The 17,709-nt window shown below is 42.8% G+C and overlaps 1 protein-coding gene across 2 annotated transcripts in view; it reads right to left on the bottom strand.

The window, feature by feature from the left end:
- Rab14 (RAS oncogene family member Rab14) overlaps positions 1 to 17,709 on the bottom strand; it is a 73,874-nt gene that overhangs the window by 30,994 nt on the left and 25,171 nt on the right. For both annotated transcript variants that reach the window (XM_067098504.1, XM_067098503.1), the window contains one exon: positions 5,288 to 5,447. In XM_067098504.1, coding sequence (XP_066954605.1) covers positions 5,288 to 5,447 — 160 coding nt within the window. The remainder of the gene's footprint in view (positions 1 to 5,287; positions 5,448 to 17,709) is intronic.

Below are 17,709 nucleotides of genomic sequence, written 5' to 3'. Positions count from 1 at the left end.
GAATTGAGAAGGAATCAAATATGACATCATGATAAGAGGGGTTTTGGGTCTTAGCCACGAATTCTGGGACAAATTCAAAGGCTACGGAAGTCCAACCCCTCGTATGCTAGACATCATAAGAATAGGCCATGGAGTTCACCAACTTGCTACAAGGAGGCCAGGGCCAGCAGGAGAACCATCTTGAGAGTCAGGTTCCTATCTGACACACAATGTAGAGGCTCAAACGGGCAGGGGTGAGGCTTCCCAGTAACAAAATCAGGTCCCAACTCGGTGGTCTAAGCTCTTTGGGAGTACAAGACTGCTCAAAGTTCTGGAGAAGCATTGAGATCTCCCATGAAGCAGAAAGATTGACATCCTTTGTTCGTAAAACTGCACTCAAGGCAGATCTGTAGCCCTTAGTGGAAGACACGGAAAGCTGTTTCTCTCTGCAGGGAAAAATGAGGAAGAGTGCTACCTGCTGAACAAATGTTCCACTTGAAGAGAGACCCTGCTGACGACACCAACCACAGTAAATGGCCCACTTGCCTTGGTACACAGCTGAGGAAGATCTTCTGGGACAGCCAGACATCTCCAAAGCTGCTATGCGAGAAAGGCCTCTCGCTCAGAGATAGTCTCCAGCTGTGAAGAGATAGGGACTCTACTGAGTGGTGGAATCCCTGGGAGTGGGGTTGATACAGAAGGTTGTGCCACGAAGGAATCTCTCTTGGAGCTTCTGACTTCAGGGTTAGGAGATCGGGGAACAATTCCGCGTGGGGCCACATGGGAGCAACTAGGGTCATTCTGAGGTTCTGAGAGGCCATTACCCTGTTCAGAATTTGACAGACTAGGCAAATGGAGGGTAGGCGTAGACCTGCATATTGCCCTAGAAGTGTTGCAGGGCATCCTCTGCCACTGCAAATGGATCTGGAACCACGGAACAGAAGACCTCTAGTTTTCTGTTGAACCTCATTATGAACAGGTCCATTGAGGGTCTTCCCCACAGATGAAAGAGCCTGTTTGCAATGTCCTGGTGCAGAGACCACTCTGCCCCTATGACCTGACTTTGACGACTCAGGTTGTCCGCCACTACGTTCCTCCCGTCCTGGGATACACCTGGCAGAGAGATCCACTGAATAATCTATCGCCCACTGATGAAGGAGCACTGTAAGAGAGTGTAGTTGGTGTGACACCAGCCACCCCACCCTGCTTGTTTACATAGGCCACCACCACCACAATGTTGTCTGACATGAGCACCACAGAGTTCCCCATCACCCTCTCCTAAAATTGCTGAAGAGCTAGGAAGGCAACCTTGAGCTCCAGAATATTGATATGAAGCTGCCTCTCTTGCAAAGTCCACACTCCAGATGTTACAAGACCTTCCAAATGTGCTCCTCAACCCTCACACGAGGCATCTGAGAACAGGAAGATCTCTGGAGGAGGAGACTGAAGAGGCATCCATATGGCCAAGTTTCTGTTGTGCACCCACCACAACAGGTCCTCTCTTACTTCCTGTAACAGGAACTAGAAAATGAGAAGGATCTCTTGCAGGGGACCAAAACTCTTTCAGCCTCCACTGCAGAGACTGAAGATGTAGACAACTGTGAGGGACCAACTTCTCTAGGGAGGTTAACAGACCCAGCATCACTTGCCACTGATGAGCTGGCACAGACTGCTCCGAGAGGAACAAACAAGCTACGGTACAGCTTTCAACTTTTCCATTCTCTAGTCTGATGGGAAAACAATCGACGAAATTGTGTCTATGACCATGCCCAGGTAAAGAATCCTCTGACTGGGGACAAGATGTGACTTCTCCAAATTGACCAAGTCAGTCCAAAACTGTCTTGGATTAACTTTTCCCGATGCCCCACCAAGACCAGCCAGTCATTGAGGTATCTGAGGAGGTGGAACCAGGGTGAATACTCTCATGAAAACTTGAGGGGCTGTTGAGAGGCCAAAGCACAAGACTTTGAGCTGGAAAACTGACTCCCCCAGGGATGAAGCGGAGTATGCATCCTTCAGGTCTACTGAAAGCAGAAAGTTGTTCTCCCTGACGGCTGCTAACACCATTCAAGGAGTCTCCATCCTGAATTGTGTCTTCCTGACTAGCTGTCAATCGCCAGTCGCATTGGGAACAAGAAAGACCCAACTGTAAAAACCTTGAGAAGGATGCTCTACCATTTCCATTGCTCTTTTCTCCATCATCTTTGCCACTTCCCCTTGGAGAGCTTGATGTTTCAATGAGCTGAGAGCATGCGTCACGTGAAGAAGAGGCTGAATGGAAAGAGGAGGAGGACAGTTGAAGGGTAGTAGATACTCCACTAGAAGGACATCTACTACCCAATCTTCCGCCCCTGAAGGCCTGCCACATAGTCCAATGGCTCACCAGGCAACACCCCCACCAGTGATGACTTGTGGGGAGGGAAGCCTACTCTACTACTTAGAACCTCTCACCTTACCTCTAGAGCCTCTTGTTGGCCAGAGGAATGGGACTGAAAGGAACATTGCTGGGAACTCTTGCTGGCTGCTGCAGCAAGAGCCTGTCCAGACCTGCTGGATGAAGAGGCAACTGCAATCTTCTTGGGGGGAGCCAAGGATCTGGGCTTCGAGGTACCAGAACGAGGAGGATTAGATGACTTAGAGAGATGAACCAGCTGATCATCATCATCAGCTCACTGCCTATCTATGGCTCAGTCCAACTGATCTTTAAGGAAGAGAGATGAAGTGTTGAGGATGTCACTGTTTCTCAGGGCTAACACACAATCCATACTAATGAATCTAGAGACCTTGGTAACTGTGGATCCCTTCACTTGACCAAAATATTCACCCAATAGTCATGGTTAAATGAGCCAAATAAGAAATGGCTTTACCACCCAACTGCAAGAGCCAAAGGTATGAATCATTATCTTTGGAAACGCCAAGAGCAGAGGACAAAATCTTGGACACCGCCGTCAACCACAAATCTAACCAAGAAACTGAGGTGAAGAAAGGACCTTCTGCCCGAATCTGGTCTAAGGAAACTCCAGTAGTCAATCAAGCCACATCTGCATCTAGCTGTCGAAGTAGAAGTGCAACATTAGGAGTAGTGTAGAAGTGTCCATGTCTAGGGAGAGGAGTAGGAAGAAGCTTGAATGTTCTGCTGGAGCGCAAGGAATTGTCCCATCCAGAGACAAGAGAACTGATATGATTAAGGATATATTCCGCATGATTAGGACAAGGTGTTAAAAGAAATGAATGTATTAATGGAATTATAAATTTTAATTTTGTACATAAAAGTAAAATGTATACCAAGGCAAACTAACACACTTTATACACTTTATGTTTCCCTCAAAATAAATGGTTGTTTCTGATTTGTATACATCAAGGCAACTCTCTCTCTCTCTCTCTCTCTCTCTTATGTTAAACAGCATTCTCTTCTCCATATGAACTAAATCTCCAAGAGGTTCACAATGCACTCTCTCTCTCATTTAAAATACAGAACTAAATCTCCAAGAGGTTCACAATGCATACCAATGAGTATTACAATGATTTACTAATTTTCAAATATTAATATTAATGTAAACACAGCAAAATATCAATAAAATGTTATTTCACTTACAGAATCCATTTATACTGTATTGTTACGGTGATCTATTATCATTTTAATATGTATAAAAAAAACGATCTCCCAACATTTGTAATGTTTACGTTCCAGAATCAGTTAATTGAGCCTACTACTGAAAGAATTAGGAAAATAATTTTTTAGTTGCTGAAAAAAACAAATGGGCAGTCTAGATGGCAGGCTACATATAGACACTAAGGCTCTGACACCTTCTCTCTCTTGGGGGGAAACTGAAAAAGGTTCGATCACATGGAGGGGGAACTTACTCCTAAAATATACGGTCAAATTTCTAACCATAATAAAAGATTATTTCTCAATTACTTATTCTTTCTCCTGAACCATATAGGGAGCAAAAGAGGGTGGAGCAGAAAGAGCGAGAGAGAGGAATTTACCTACGCTACCAGGTAAGCTAATGGAAGAGGAGGAGAAGCAACACCGGACGACAAAAAGAAAAGACCAAGTAGGCTTATGGTGTGCCTGAATGCAGTGTCAACATAATCTATCAGCCTCTAGTATCTTTTGATACTTCACAAAATTTTCATCCTCTCATCAGATCACTCATTATCTACAAATCAAGAAAACCACACTCTTTCCTATACAGCCTAATGCTTTTATCTCTGCTTCTTGTAGATGACATTATGCAAGAGCAGAAAACGAGCACAATACCGTACAGGAGAAAATCAGCCAGAAATCATCAAAATTATTACTAACACCGATTCACACTGTCTGCATAAGGACACAGCATGAAGAATTCTGGCAAGAACATAAACATTCCAGCACCACCTGGTGGGAAACAGATGTTTACAAAGACAGTCCTAGCAGGTTAGCCAAGCATTATTTTTTTTTATTTTGTATGCCAATCACACCTAATGGCATTTAGATATAAGCTAACTTAACAGTAGGTAAGATTCATTCAAAATAATAAAATTTAGCTCACCACACCCAACAGGGTGACTAAAGCTACTAATGTAATGCTGGGGAGAATCTTGTAGCGGAATAAAAGAACTCAAATATGCAAAACCACGAAGCTAGGATCTACCTACCTACATGTCAAAGTTGTGCATGATTGTACATACAGTTGCTTTTAGCTGTCTGATTTGTCTGTATACAAGACATAGGAATACATGGGTTACATGTCTACGGACTTTCAGACCAAAAATGAGGACTCTAGATGAACACGGGTTGGTGTGATAAAAAAAATATATAAATTGAAATCCCAAACCTAAATATAAAAATTTTCTGAGTTAACATGCTGTATAGATCCTCATTAAATGCAAAGAGGACCCCTTTATAAACACTGACGTGTCTAACAAGAATGCAAAAATTTTATTAATGACCGGGGAATCTGTCGCAGAATTTTTAAGTCATCTACCTGTTATAAAATGATAATATTCCTACAACATATTCCCAACACCAAATGAAGCAAATCAGACATCATGTGCTTACTTCTTTGAGGCATCCAAATAATTACAGAAATTTAGCCTTGAACATCCCAACAGAAACAAATGCTAATATTAAATTGAAATTCATGTGTTCATAAGACATTCATTGGCAATACCACAGTTTCAATGTAATTATGTTTATTAATATGTGGTAACAGTAGACTAACTACTCAAAATATTGGCAAGTATCATTAGAACAAGACTGAGAGTCAGACAGGGTGCATAAACTATTCAAAAAAAAAATGTGCAAAAGTGACAACTTGCTTACCTGCGCATCTAAATCTGCCTTATTTCCAATCAAAAATATAACAGTATTTGGGTTAGTTAAGTTCCGGGCATCAGTTAACCACGAGCTAAGATGATTATATGTAGATCTTCTAGTGATGTCGTACACCATCAATGCTCCAGCAGCGCCACGGTAGTATGACCTACAAAAAAAAAAAAAATCCAATTTTTATGACGATTTACATTTTTCATAGATACACAAACATTCAGTTTTTTATAGGGGATAACTCCAATGAATTTTGGTACCATTGTCAATGCTTGGTAACCAGGTAGTTAACTGGCTGCAATTGAGTGAAGGATCTGGAAAATATGTATGAGTGAAGTAGGCTTTAAGAAATGAAGCTTAACCTTTCTAAAACTCAAAGTATGTTAAGTCAATCCAAAACATTTTTGCCTTTGCATTCTGATTTACATTTAAATTGTATGATTTTAAGGTCAGTGACTCTTTTAAAGATTTTACGTATAATTTTTGATATGGTATAGACTTTTGAGAGGTAGATATTATAGAGGGATGAATGAATTTTTACTTAGCATTTCCCAACGTTCTGAGAGAGAGAGAGAGAGAGAGAGAGAGAGAGAGAGAGAGAGAGAGAGAGAGAGAGAGAGAGAGAGAGAGAGAGAGAGAGAGAGAGATATTATAGAGGATGAATGAATTTTTACTTAGCATTTCCCAACGTTCTGAGAGAGAGAGAGAGAGAGATGAGAGGTAGATATTATAGAGGGATGAATGAATTTTTACTTAGCATTTCCCAACGTTCTGAGAGAGAGAGAGAGAGAGAGAGAGAGAGAGAGAGAGAGAGAGAGAGAGAGAGAGAGAGAGAGTGTGTAACTGTCGTTAGTGAGTGTTTCGGTTGTTGGAAGAGGGATAAGGGTCGTTAGTTGGAGTTGTTTACGGCGCTGTCTGTCCGTGAAAATGTGAAGGAGATTTCGTTTTTGGGGGAGTCTTTAGTCAGAGCTAGTGCCGGTCAGTGGTTTCGTGTTGGACAGTTTTTTGTATGGTTTTCCGAGAGTTGTTAGTTTTTCTTGTTGGTGTGCTATTTTATTGTGTGTATATGGTTCTATTCCCTTTTTTTTATTTATATTTCCTTGTTGTGTAGAGTCTGTTTTCAGTTTTGTTTGTGTGGTTTTGTGTGCTGTGTTGGCGACCGTGGACACCTTAATCCATCTCCCAGCAACCGAGGATCAGGGTGAGTGTTGTGTGTGGTTATATGTTCTATGTATCTGTGTTGTGTGTTGTTTTTGTGTTTTTGAATTCTGCCACAATACATAATAGTACTGCTTTCCCTGTGCCTCAAAAAGTTGGTATCTTACACAAATGTTCTTGAATGTTTCATTATCAAGCTATTGTATCTGAAGTGTTGTCTCCAGTGTGGTCTTTGGGTGCTGACTGTTATCTCAAACTCTTGGGTAGTCATTGTCATCAGTCAAGTTTATTTCCCTAATTCTTAGGGCACAAACATAAAGCGCGTTCAAGTTTATTGCATAAAATGCACGACAACAAATATCCACTGCACCCTTGTTCGAAAGTTCAACGGCCGTTTCCAGCTCCGCTGAAAGTAATTCCTAATGTAAAGAACCGACGATTTGTATATCGTGTTGGAACAATTAACTTAGCCTACACTGTGGTATATCACATACATATACGGTAGCCTAGCCTACATTATACTGTACAGGCAGTCCCTGGGTTACAACAGGTCTGGCTTACGACGTTCCTAGGTTACAACGCTTTTCAAATATATTCATCAGAAATTATTTCCCGGTTTACGATGCCTTCCGGGGTTACGACGCCGTCCGACAGAAGAAATATGGCTACAAAATGGCAGAATAATAAAAATTTGGAGGTTTTTTTGGTGAAAAACTCAATAAAAATGCAGTTTACATCATTTTCAATACACACAAAGTATTAAAAATAAGTTTTTCTTAGGATTTTTGACGATTTTCAAAGATTTTTCAGCTTACAACGCAGCATAGGAACAGAATGGAACAGAACCCCCATCGTAAACTGGGGACTGCCTGTACTCTATATTCACAAATTAACATCGTACTATACAAACATCAACATACGAATACAGGCAGTCCCTGGTTATTGGTGGGGGTTCTGTTCTAAGGGTGTGATGATTAAAAATTGCCGCTAACCGAAAATTAGCGATTTTCTGAGCTTTTTCAGCAATCTTCAGGGCTATCAGTGCCAAAAAGTGCCGATTTCGGTTATCGGCGCCTCTGTTAGGTATGCATCAGCGCCAATACCCAATTATTGGTGGCGATAAGCGGAAATCGGCAATTTTAGGCGCAGAAAACTGCCAATTTTCGTCAATAGACAAGCACCATGAAACTAGATCGCCATTAACCGAGCCCAACGTTAACCGGGGACTGCATGCATGCATCTTTTCCACGGATCTTTTAAAATGTTATGCTTTACTTCACTGTACCCAATATTGTATATACTGTATACTGTATTCTTATATTGCTTTGTATTATAAATTGCGATCAAAGCAATCGATGTTTTTGTTTGGAAATCAATTACGCCTTAAGTTTATTTTGCTGTATTTAACTCAGTTCAGAGCGCCTTTCTTGCTTCTAGTTGGCGTAAATGAATATCTAGATACTTTATTTATATGGGGCAAGGTTATTATTCATTATACGAAGTGTTTCTAAGTCGAAATATATCTTAAATACGTCTCGTTGTGAAATTAATTTAGCTATTTTTTTCGTTAATTAGATGACATTGGCTGTTTGGGGGTATGTTTGTCTTGTGTAAAAAAAAAAATCATGATTCCATTTGCTATTTTCACTTGATTTCATCATACTATGAGCTTCACATATTTATCGTTTATCGGAGTAAAAACAGCCATACTGTAATGTGTTCTTTCATGCCCAGTAGTTTTGATCAAAATACTCTTCTCTCCAATTTTATTTACGGTCGAGTTTCATCCATGTTGCTGATGCATAATAATTTAGAGTTATTAGCAGCTTGAACATTGTTTTCTCAGATTCAGCTACAAATTGCAGCTTAAATTTAGCAGTATATTTCTTTGCCGATCTTTTATCCATAGTGAATTAAGGGTATAATGTAAAAATATATCAGTCCTATTCTACTTAGTGTCATTTGTAACATAACTATGGTAATTGTTTACTATCATACAATGGTTGAAGCACAAGCAAAACAGCTGTTGTTATCCGATTCAGTTATAAGCAAAACAACAGTTTCCCGTACAGTTGTTTATGGCTGTATGCATTTACGCAAGAGTATAACGTTACTAACAATACTTTTGTCATTCCCTTTTACTTTTTTAATAACTAGAAGATGGGATGAAGAGATGGAGGAAAAGAAGTTGGTCTATTGTAATTTGGTCTCTCTCGCTGCCTGATTGTACGCTGCTGCCTGCACCCACACAAAGTTTAAGTTTTATAAATATTGTTGTATCGTTATTAATTACTTACCCCATCGCAAAATCGAATTATCGCAAGGCGAATTATCGTAACTCGAGCACTACTTGGGTATCTGAGTATTTTAATAGTTTCATCACAAAAAATGCATTTAGTCATGAAAATTATATGAAAATATGACATTTTTATAATGAAATAAAGTTTTATATATACTTACCAAATAATTACATAGCTATAGTTTCTACTTTACGTGGCAGCTCAAAATTCGAAATTCACGGTAGCGCTCTTTTGTTTTGGGTGTAGGTATGCTGCCCCGCCTACTATCGGGGAAGAATAGGTACAACTTAGCTAAGGAGCTCAATTTGTTTATGCTCTATGTCCATGAGAGGGGAGGAGGGTGGGCTCAGATCATGTAATTATTTGGTAAGTATATATAAAACTTTATTTTATTATAAAAATGTCATTTTTATATAAGTAATTTAACAAATAATTACTGTACATAGCTGAATCCCACATTGAGTGGAGGTGGGATGAATGGACATATATACCCAAAAAACTACTCGATATGGGGGATAATTTGGGATAGCAAATTAGCTAGCATCTTGGAATGCTTGTTGCAACCTTACCTGGTGAGGGAGCAACAGCAGATTGGTACTGCCTCTGGTCATGGCTCCTCTCAACCTGCAGCGGTGTGACGGTAGAGCTAAAAGTCACCTCTACTAAGTGGGTGCTTTGCAACGTAGGAGGTCAATCGCAGGTTGCCAAAGCTAACAATTCCAATGGGTCACATAAATAATATGTGGATCTGCCCTTGCCCTGGGTGCAGTACAATATAGAATAATAAAGAGCAGATATAATTAACCTACACCACACAACATTTTAGCCAAAACCATAAAATACCAATTGGTGACACTCAAGACTCAGTGTCCACCAAACTTCCCAAGAAGTACGACTGCCCTTATTCAAGGAGAGTGGATAGAGGAAAAGGGAAGGCGTTCCTCCTATCCTTCATCCCCCAATACCATGCCAGCTGCGAAGAATGGATCTAAAGTACTGCATTTTTCGTACACTGTTTCCATGTCCTTTAAGTAAAACATGGCAAACACTGACTTGCACCTCCAAAATGTTGTTTGCAAAATTGAAGAGAGACAGGTTACGTTTAAAAGCCAAAGACGTTGCCACAGCTCTTATTTCATGAGCCTTTACTTTGCACAAGGGTAGTAATTCGTCTTGAACTCCCGAATGTGCTTCCGAAATCATGGATCTTAAAAAGAATGATAGTGCATTCTTGGACAAAGGACGGCTGGGGTTTTTAATGGAACACCAAAGATTAGGGGCCGATCCTCTAAGATTTTTGGTTCTCTTGAGGTATACTCTTAGAGCTCTTACTGGGCAGAGGACATTTTCTTGATCGGCTGGGACTAGTACTTCAGAGAGGCTCTTGATAGAAAAGGAGCGAGGCCAAGGGTTAGCCGGGTCCTCATTTTTGGCCAAAAAAATCCAAAATTAGCGAGTATACTACACTGCCTTGTGAGCAGCCTATCCTTTTATCAATGGCATGAAGCTCGTTGGCTCTCTTGGCTGTAGCCAGTGCCACCAAGAATAATGTCTTCTTCGTATGATTCCGAAGTGACTACGACTCCAAAGGTTCAAACAATGGTCCTGAAAGCCAGTTGAAGACCACGTCCAAGTTCCAAGCGACTCCTGAGGGTTTAGCTTGCTTAGTAGTGCTGAAATGTTTGATTAAGTCACTGATGTCTTGGTTTGAAGACAAGTCTAATTCTCTATGTTTGAATACTGAACTCAACATTGCTCTGTAACCCTTGATGGTAGATGTTGAGAGTTGTTTCGATGTTTTGAGATATAGAAGAAAATCTGCGATTTGGGTTACAGACATTTGAAAAGAGGAAATCTTTCGCTCTTGGCACCACTTCCTAAAAACTGCCCACTTGGATTGGTAAACTGCAGAGGAAGATTGTCACCTGCACTTAGCAATCGCCTCTGCAGACTTTCTTGAAAATCCTTTCGCTCTGACAAGCTCCCTGACAGTCTGAAGCCTGTCAGAGCGAGAGTGGATAACCCTTGATGGTGTCGGAGGAAGTGCGGCTGTCTGAGAAGATTTCTCCTCTGAGGAAGCAGCCTTGGGAAGTCTGTCAATAGACTCAACAGATCGGAGAACCACTCTTTGTGTGGCCAATAGGAAGCGACTAATGTCATTGACACATTGTCGTGTGAATTGAACTTCCTCAACACTTCCCTCACCACGCTGAAGGGAGGGAAGGTGTAAAGATCGAGGTTCGACCAGTCCTGCAACATGGCATCTGTTGTCCATACTTGTAGGTCTGGAGCTGGGGAGCAATACAAAGGAAGACGATTGTTCCTTGATGTCGCAAACAGGTCTATCAATGGCTTTCCCCACAGCTTCCACAGGTCGATGCACACCTGTGGATTGAGTGTCCATTCCGTCAGTAGGACCTGTTTTCCACGACTCAATTCGTCTGCAAGGACATTCATCTTGACCTGAATGAAGCGAGTCACTACTTGGGTCTTGTTGCTCTTTGCCCAAAGAAGAAAATCCTTTGTCGCTTCGTAGAGCGCAAAAGAATGAGTCCCTCCTTGATTCTTGATATACGCTAGGGCGGTCATGCTGTCCGGATGAACCACTACTGTTTTGTGACAGGTTAGCAGTGCAAAGTGTTGAAGTGCCAGATGAATCGCTTTTAGTTCCTTCACGTTGATGTGGTTTCTTTCGGAAGGGGACCATGTTCCTGACACCTCCATGTTGTTGAGAAGGGCTTCCCAACCCAGACCCGAAGCATCTGAGTATAACGTTAGGTCGGGGTTCGTTGGAGCCAGAGACCTTCCTGTCAAGAATCTGTCTTCTGCTAGCCACCATCTGAGGTCTTCTTTTATTTGGGAAGTGATGCTGAAAATGAATGATTCCGGGAATGACTTCCTTTTCCAATTGGCCTTGAGGTAAAATTGCAGTGCTTTTGTATGTAGCCTGCCTAATGGAATGAACTTCTCGATGGAAGAGAGAGTCCCGAGAAGACTCATCCATGCGTTGGCTGAGCAGGAGTTGCGAATTACGAAGTCCTGGACTTTCTTGCGGCAAGAAAGTATCCTTTGTTGGGATGGAAAAGCCCAAAAACTCTGAGAGTCTATCGCTATCCCCAAATATAGAATAGACTGAGTTGGGACTAATTGTTACTTCTTGAAGTTTATTAAAAGTCCTAATTCTTGGGCGAGACAAAGAGTTTTCTGCAGGTCCTCCGTGCACTGAGAATTCGAGGGGGAGCATAGGAGCCAATCGTCCAGGTACAGAGAAATGTTTATCCCCAAAAGATGTAGCCATTTTGTTAGGGGAGCGGGTACCTGGGTAAACACTTGAGGGGCCGTGGATAGTCCGAAGCAGAGTGCCCGAAACTGGAACACTGTCCTGGAACACGAATCTTAGATACTTCCTGGAGTCCGGATGAATTGGAATATGGGAGTACGATCTTGCATGTCAATCGTAACCATCCAGTCTCCCTGATGGATGGCCGACAAAACCGACTGATTCGTCTCCATTTTGAATTTCGTTGTTTGAACGAAGCAGTTCAGGGCACTGACGTCCAAGACAGGTCTCCATCCTCCCGATGACTTGGGAACCACAAAGAGGCGGTTGTAAAATCCCCTTGTGTTTACATTTTCGACTATTTCCATGGCTCTCTTTTCTAGAAGAGCTGACACTTCTCGAGATAGGGCTGAAAACCTCTCTGAGTCTACTGAGTAGGCTGCTAAGTTGATGGGAGAGGTTACTAAGGGAGGTTTCTCCCTGAGGGGATTGCATATTCTTCTTTTAATACCTTCAGCACCCATGGTTCCACATTTTTCTTCTCCCATACTGGCCAGAAATGGGAAAGTCTTGCTCCCACTGGAACACGGAGGACAGGAGTCTCATTTTCTAAGGTTAGACTTGTTAAAGGGTTTCCTAGATGGCCTGGAGGTTCGGAGGTTGGTTCTAGGTTGGGACTGGAGACAGCCTCTACCACCTCGAAAGGTTGTTGCTGCAGGAGTGACGACATCCTAGGAGTTGCACTTGAAGTGGCTCTTGCAGGGAACTTAGTTCTTTTGGTGGATTGAGTGAAGAGGTCTTGAGTTGATTTCTTTTGTAAATCCACTGAAATCCGATCCAGAGTGTCCTGCGGGAAAAGATTATCCTTGTCTAGGGGTGCAAACAGAAGTGAAGAATGTTCTGATGGAGTGACCCCTTTTGCCATGTACGAGCACCATATATCTTGCTTCTTGAGGACTCCCGTTGTGAAGATGGTTGCTAGTTCTACTGCTCCATCTCTTACAGCTCTATCTGCGCACCCCAGTACTCCCAGCCAGTCCGAAGCGAAGTTCTCTTGTAGGGACACACAGTCTTCTATCTTCAGAACGACAAGAAGCATCTATGATATTGGAGAAGTCCCCTTGAGAGGAGGCAGAAACTCCCAAGGACGGAGCTTCTCCAGTTGCATAAGACAGGTACTTCTGCCTTATTAAGCGAGAGGGAGGCGCACAAAAACCGTCTTCCTGACTTTCCTCTTCTCTGCTAGCCAGGCATCCATGAGGCCAAAAGCTTTCTTTGACGACGAAGACAACACCAAACGCGGAAGTCTGGCAGTACCTGGTGGCTGTCGCATTAGGTAGGCTGAACCCAGCGATAATGGGACGACTGGGGAGAAGAACGACGGGTAGCAGATCAGGAAAAACCTGAGTAGAGCCGAGTAACGAGAGATAGGTTGTTCCTCTTCTGCAGGTTCCTCGGCGGACAAAATGGGTGATCCTGGGGGTTCCACTGTGTCCTGTACCGCTGGAGTTGGCTTTTCAAGAAGGCTCAACACTTTGTCAAGCCGGAGTTGAAGCGGTGACAAAGAAGGGTCTTGAGAAGCCGACATAAATTCTTGTTGCGGGGTCACGAAGACATTAGAAGTGGGGTGGAAGGGAGAGGCGCCCCCATCGACTGGGTGCACGGACGATAGGCACCCACCCGCTGTTGAAGCAGACACCGACTCCTTGGAAGCAACTGTAATGTCCGCGGACACTTGGCGCGCCAAGGATGGGTGCTATGTGATCTGACGTTCCCATTCCGAGCGGTCAAACACGGGTTCTTCTGACTTTGAATCTGGGTGCTCCCGAACAGGTAAGGCGAGAGCTGCGCACTCATGTGATGGGCGCTCGGACTAAGATGGGCGCTCAGTCAATGATGGGCGCTCGGAAGGCGAAAGCTCGGATGCCGAACGATCTGTGAGTTGGCACTTATGCACATTACTGATGTACACTGTGAGCTTTTTCGCACGTGAAAGGGAGCGAGAATCTCTTGTTAGCGAATCCCAAAAACTACAAGAAGGGAGAGGGCTATGTTCTTTCTCTATCGCTCACTTACAAGATGGGGGTGAATCTGAATCCACTGAAGCGCCCAGCTTTTCAGTGGCCTAGATACATGTGCAAAACGGTCACTGCGTTTCTTAGATGTGGGAGAGTCTGAATCACTTGAAGAAAGGGTATGGGGATCCATTGTAATACCTTTCCAACAGTATTCTTCCGCAGCCTGGGATCGGAGGACAACAGGCTCGGATGAGGCGACGACTGCGCGTGGGTAAGCCCCACCGACCTCCCTTGGACTGCCAGTTTGCGTCCTCCCATGTTTGCAAGGGGAATTTAGCAGGGACCTTGGTCTAGGAGCATCGGTGGGACAAACAGCCGCCCCTCCACTGACACTTCACTTGACACAACACTATCAAATTTATCCATTAGGACCTTCACAGAGTTCCCAATTTGGGAAACAGTATTCACAAGTAAATTAAATTTTTGATCTACCTGTGCTTCTAAGCTGGCAATGGCATTGGGTTCAGCAGAATGAGAGTTAGGTACAGGAGTGACAGGAAAAGCTGGAGGACTGGAAATGGGACAGAAAGCTGTCACAGACGTTGAAGGGATAGGCAAAAGATAAGTATCATCCCTTGAAGAATGACCTACACTAGCAGAAGCCTTTGCTTCGGCCCTAGCAGTAGCTTTTCTAATTCGGTCACGTTTCAATTTGTCTAAGTGTGTCTGTAACGTCTTCCATTTATTCTTTTCCCAGTCTTTACATTCGCCACAATTTAATTCAGGAGAACAAATTTGTTCCCTACAAGTACAACAAGTGGTGTGTGCATCGTATTTTGCCAACATAAGTCTAGTTTTGCAGCCTTTGCTGCAGTACCTAATGCTGGATAAACTAGAGTCTGACATAATGGTAAAAAATTCCAAATGAAAAAGTCACAATCGAAGTATCCAAAAGCTAGATAGCTGTGCTACCAAAAATCAAAGAGTACTTCACCAAAGACGATCTATGACCATCCGGTGAAAACGAAAATGAGAGCTAATAACTGTTGTTCAGTCATTAACCAGAAACAAATTGAGCTCCTTAGCTAAGTTGTACCTATTCTTCCCCGATAGTTGGCGGGGCAGCATACCTACACCCAAAACAAAAGAGCGCTACCGCGAATTTCGAATTTTGAGCTGCTGCGTAAAGTAGAAACCATAGCTATGTAATTATTTGGCAAGTTACTTATATAAATACAGTAATTAGTGAATATCTGTCAGTGAAAAATACTGTGAATCCACGAATAATGTGTATATAAGTTCCATAGAGAAATGCGCAAATAGGTGAGTCCATGAATCATGAGAACGCGAATACGGGGGGTTTACTGTAAATAATTTTTTTTAGTCATAAATATATTTGTATGTAATCACAAAAATACTAACATGACATTACAAACCTAGCATTCTGTTTGGAATTACGTGTCCTGTAGTTCTAAACAACAGATGTATTTTAGATATGCTGTATACTGTACTACTATCCAAAAATAAGTACCTGTACAATAAATATAATTTTAAAATCATCTTACAACACAGGAAAATATCAGTATACATAAAATGTATGCCCAGTGCATTACAGTATTCAGAAAGTTATGGAGGCCAAAGAAAAGGTGTGTGTCTGAATGACAGGGGATACTTAAGAGTAACAGTTGTAGGCTGGTACTTGACTTTGCAACATGACTTTGAAAAGATATTAGGGTGTTCTGGGATGACAGTTTGAGGTAAATTTTTGTCTGAACTGTCAAGTTTGGCGATGAACTGTTAAAATAGAAAGTTATAAGTATTTTAGGGGTGTATATAGCTTACTTAAGAGTAACTAGGAGAGACTGTAATTTAAGTTAACTTTGGGTGTTTTGGGATGATGGTTTGGGGTGTATTTTTTGTTTGAAATGATATCAAAATGCTTCAGTATAATAATTTAAGGTATATTTTTGTTTGAAATAATTTTTAAAAGTAAATTGTATTTTTCCTAACTATAAAAACCCGAGGTCCTTTACATTAGGGATTACTTTCAGGCGTAGGCTGGAAACGGCCGTTAAACTCTTGAGCAAGGTGGTTAGGCAGTAACTACCTCCAGGTAGGCGGGGATACCCGCTTGCCCGGATGTAAACATTCCAGTTTGCCTTTTGGCCCAGGTACAGATTGAGGGGTGGCATGAGGTGGGCATAAAGTGTACAGGACCTCGGGTTTGTATAGTTAGGAAAAATACAATTTACTTTTAAAAATTGTTATTTGTTCCAACACAATATACAAACCCTTGGTCCTTTACATTAGGAGACTCACTGATTGGAGGGAGGAATCTGATAAAGTCTCTCTGAACTGACTGGAGTTCACCACCTTGTCTTCCCTTCCTGGTCATGAGAGCGAGGAAGGGAAAAACTGCCTCTGACAAAAGATCGGGTTGTAAGAAACGCAGGATCAGTTGTCAGACTTCTGGGTCCCTTTGCATGAAAGAGGAAACGTCAGTTCATGCAAAGTAGGCTAGGAAGAATTTGATGTCGGATGACAATAAGGCAAATACAAGCATTGGGTATGTCTCATAATCATGGTCTCCTTCCTCCCCTTGCAAGAGGAAGGAGTGGGGTTGCTTCTATTAACCTGAACGGAAATAGAACGGGAGCTCCCATTATGTGCTTATCTGCCTCGATCGCCTGGTCCAGCATGTAACAGCATGTCCGCTCCCTGCCCATGGGAAGAAAGCCAGGATGGGGAGAAAGAAGAGAGGTCAGTCACTCAACATTCATTCTCCCAATCACAACCGTACAACATAGGCGAGATGCAACCTGTCCCGTTAGGGGAGCTGGATAAGCTACACAACTTGTTGAGCAGCCACCACAGGACCCAAGGAAAAAGTGTCCAAGGACTTGTGTGCAATATCCCGGAGGTAGAAGGAGGTGAAGGTAGTCTGTTGAGACCACACACCCGCCTTCAGCACCTGTGGTACCGACATATTCTTCCGAATGTGAGGATGGACCAAGCCATCGACTTCGTGAGCTCTCGGGTGAAAGGTACCGGTATCGCCGCCGTTGCTGCCAAGTACCTCCTTTGATCGCTTCATGAAGTCAGGAGGAAGAGGTGTCCTTAGACACTTCTTCCTTGGGAGAGACAGTACTAGCGAAAATGTTGACGACATCTAGGTTAGGAATGTCGAACCTTTCGGAAAGTACCACAGCTCCCAATAGGACAAAGTAACGAATGATCTGGATCATCGATACAAAGTCCAAGGAGGAGGGGAACAAGAAGGACTCAAACCCGACACTCGATGCCAATGGATTCGGAGTCCACCTACGACATCCGAGAAGGAGTCGAGGTATAATCCCCATCCCTGTTCTTCCATCTTCTATGCCAAGGCCAGGGTAAGATGAGAGATGGACCTAAGAGGGCATATCTCTATCCAACGACTCTCGTAGGGCAAGTGCAGAGCACGGACAGGAACCTAAACAAGAGTCGCATGCCACCCAGGAAACAGTTCCCTGGGAGAGCATGACTGAAGAAGCTTCTCGTCCGTAGCTAACTCTCGACTGAGGAGACGAAGGCTACTTCAGATAGAAAACTAGGTCGCAAGGGCCTACGTTCTTCACAAATGAAAGGGAGAGAAGCAGCCCTCAGCGGAGAAGACGAGGAAGT

The sequence above is a fragment of the Macrobrachium rosenbergii genome, chromosome 55, assembly GCF_040412425.1.
Source record: "Macrobrachium rosenbergii isolate ZJJX-2024 chromosome 55, ASM4041242v1, whole genome shotgun sequence".
Lineage (NCBI taxonomy): Eukaryota > Metazoa > Arthropoda > Malacostraca > Decapoda > Palaemonidae > Macrobrachium > Macrobrachium rosenbergii.
The sequence above is the reverse complement of the archived record's forward strand: the minus strand, read 5'-3'. Positions and strand labels throughout refer to the sequence as shown.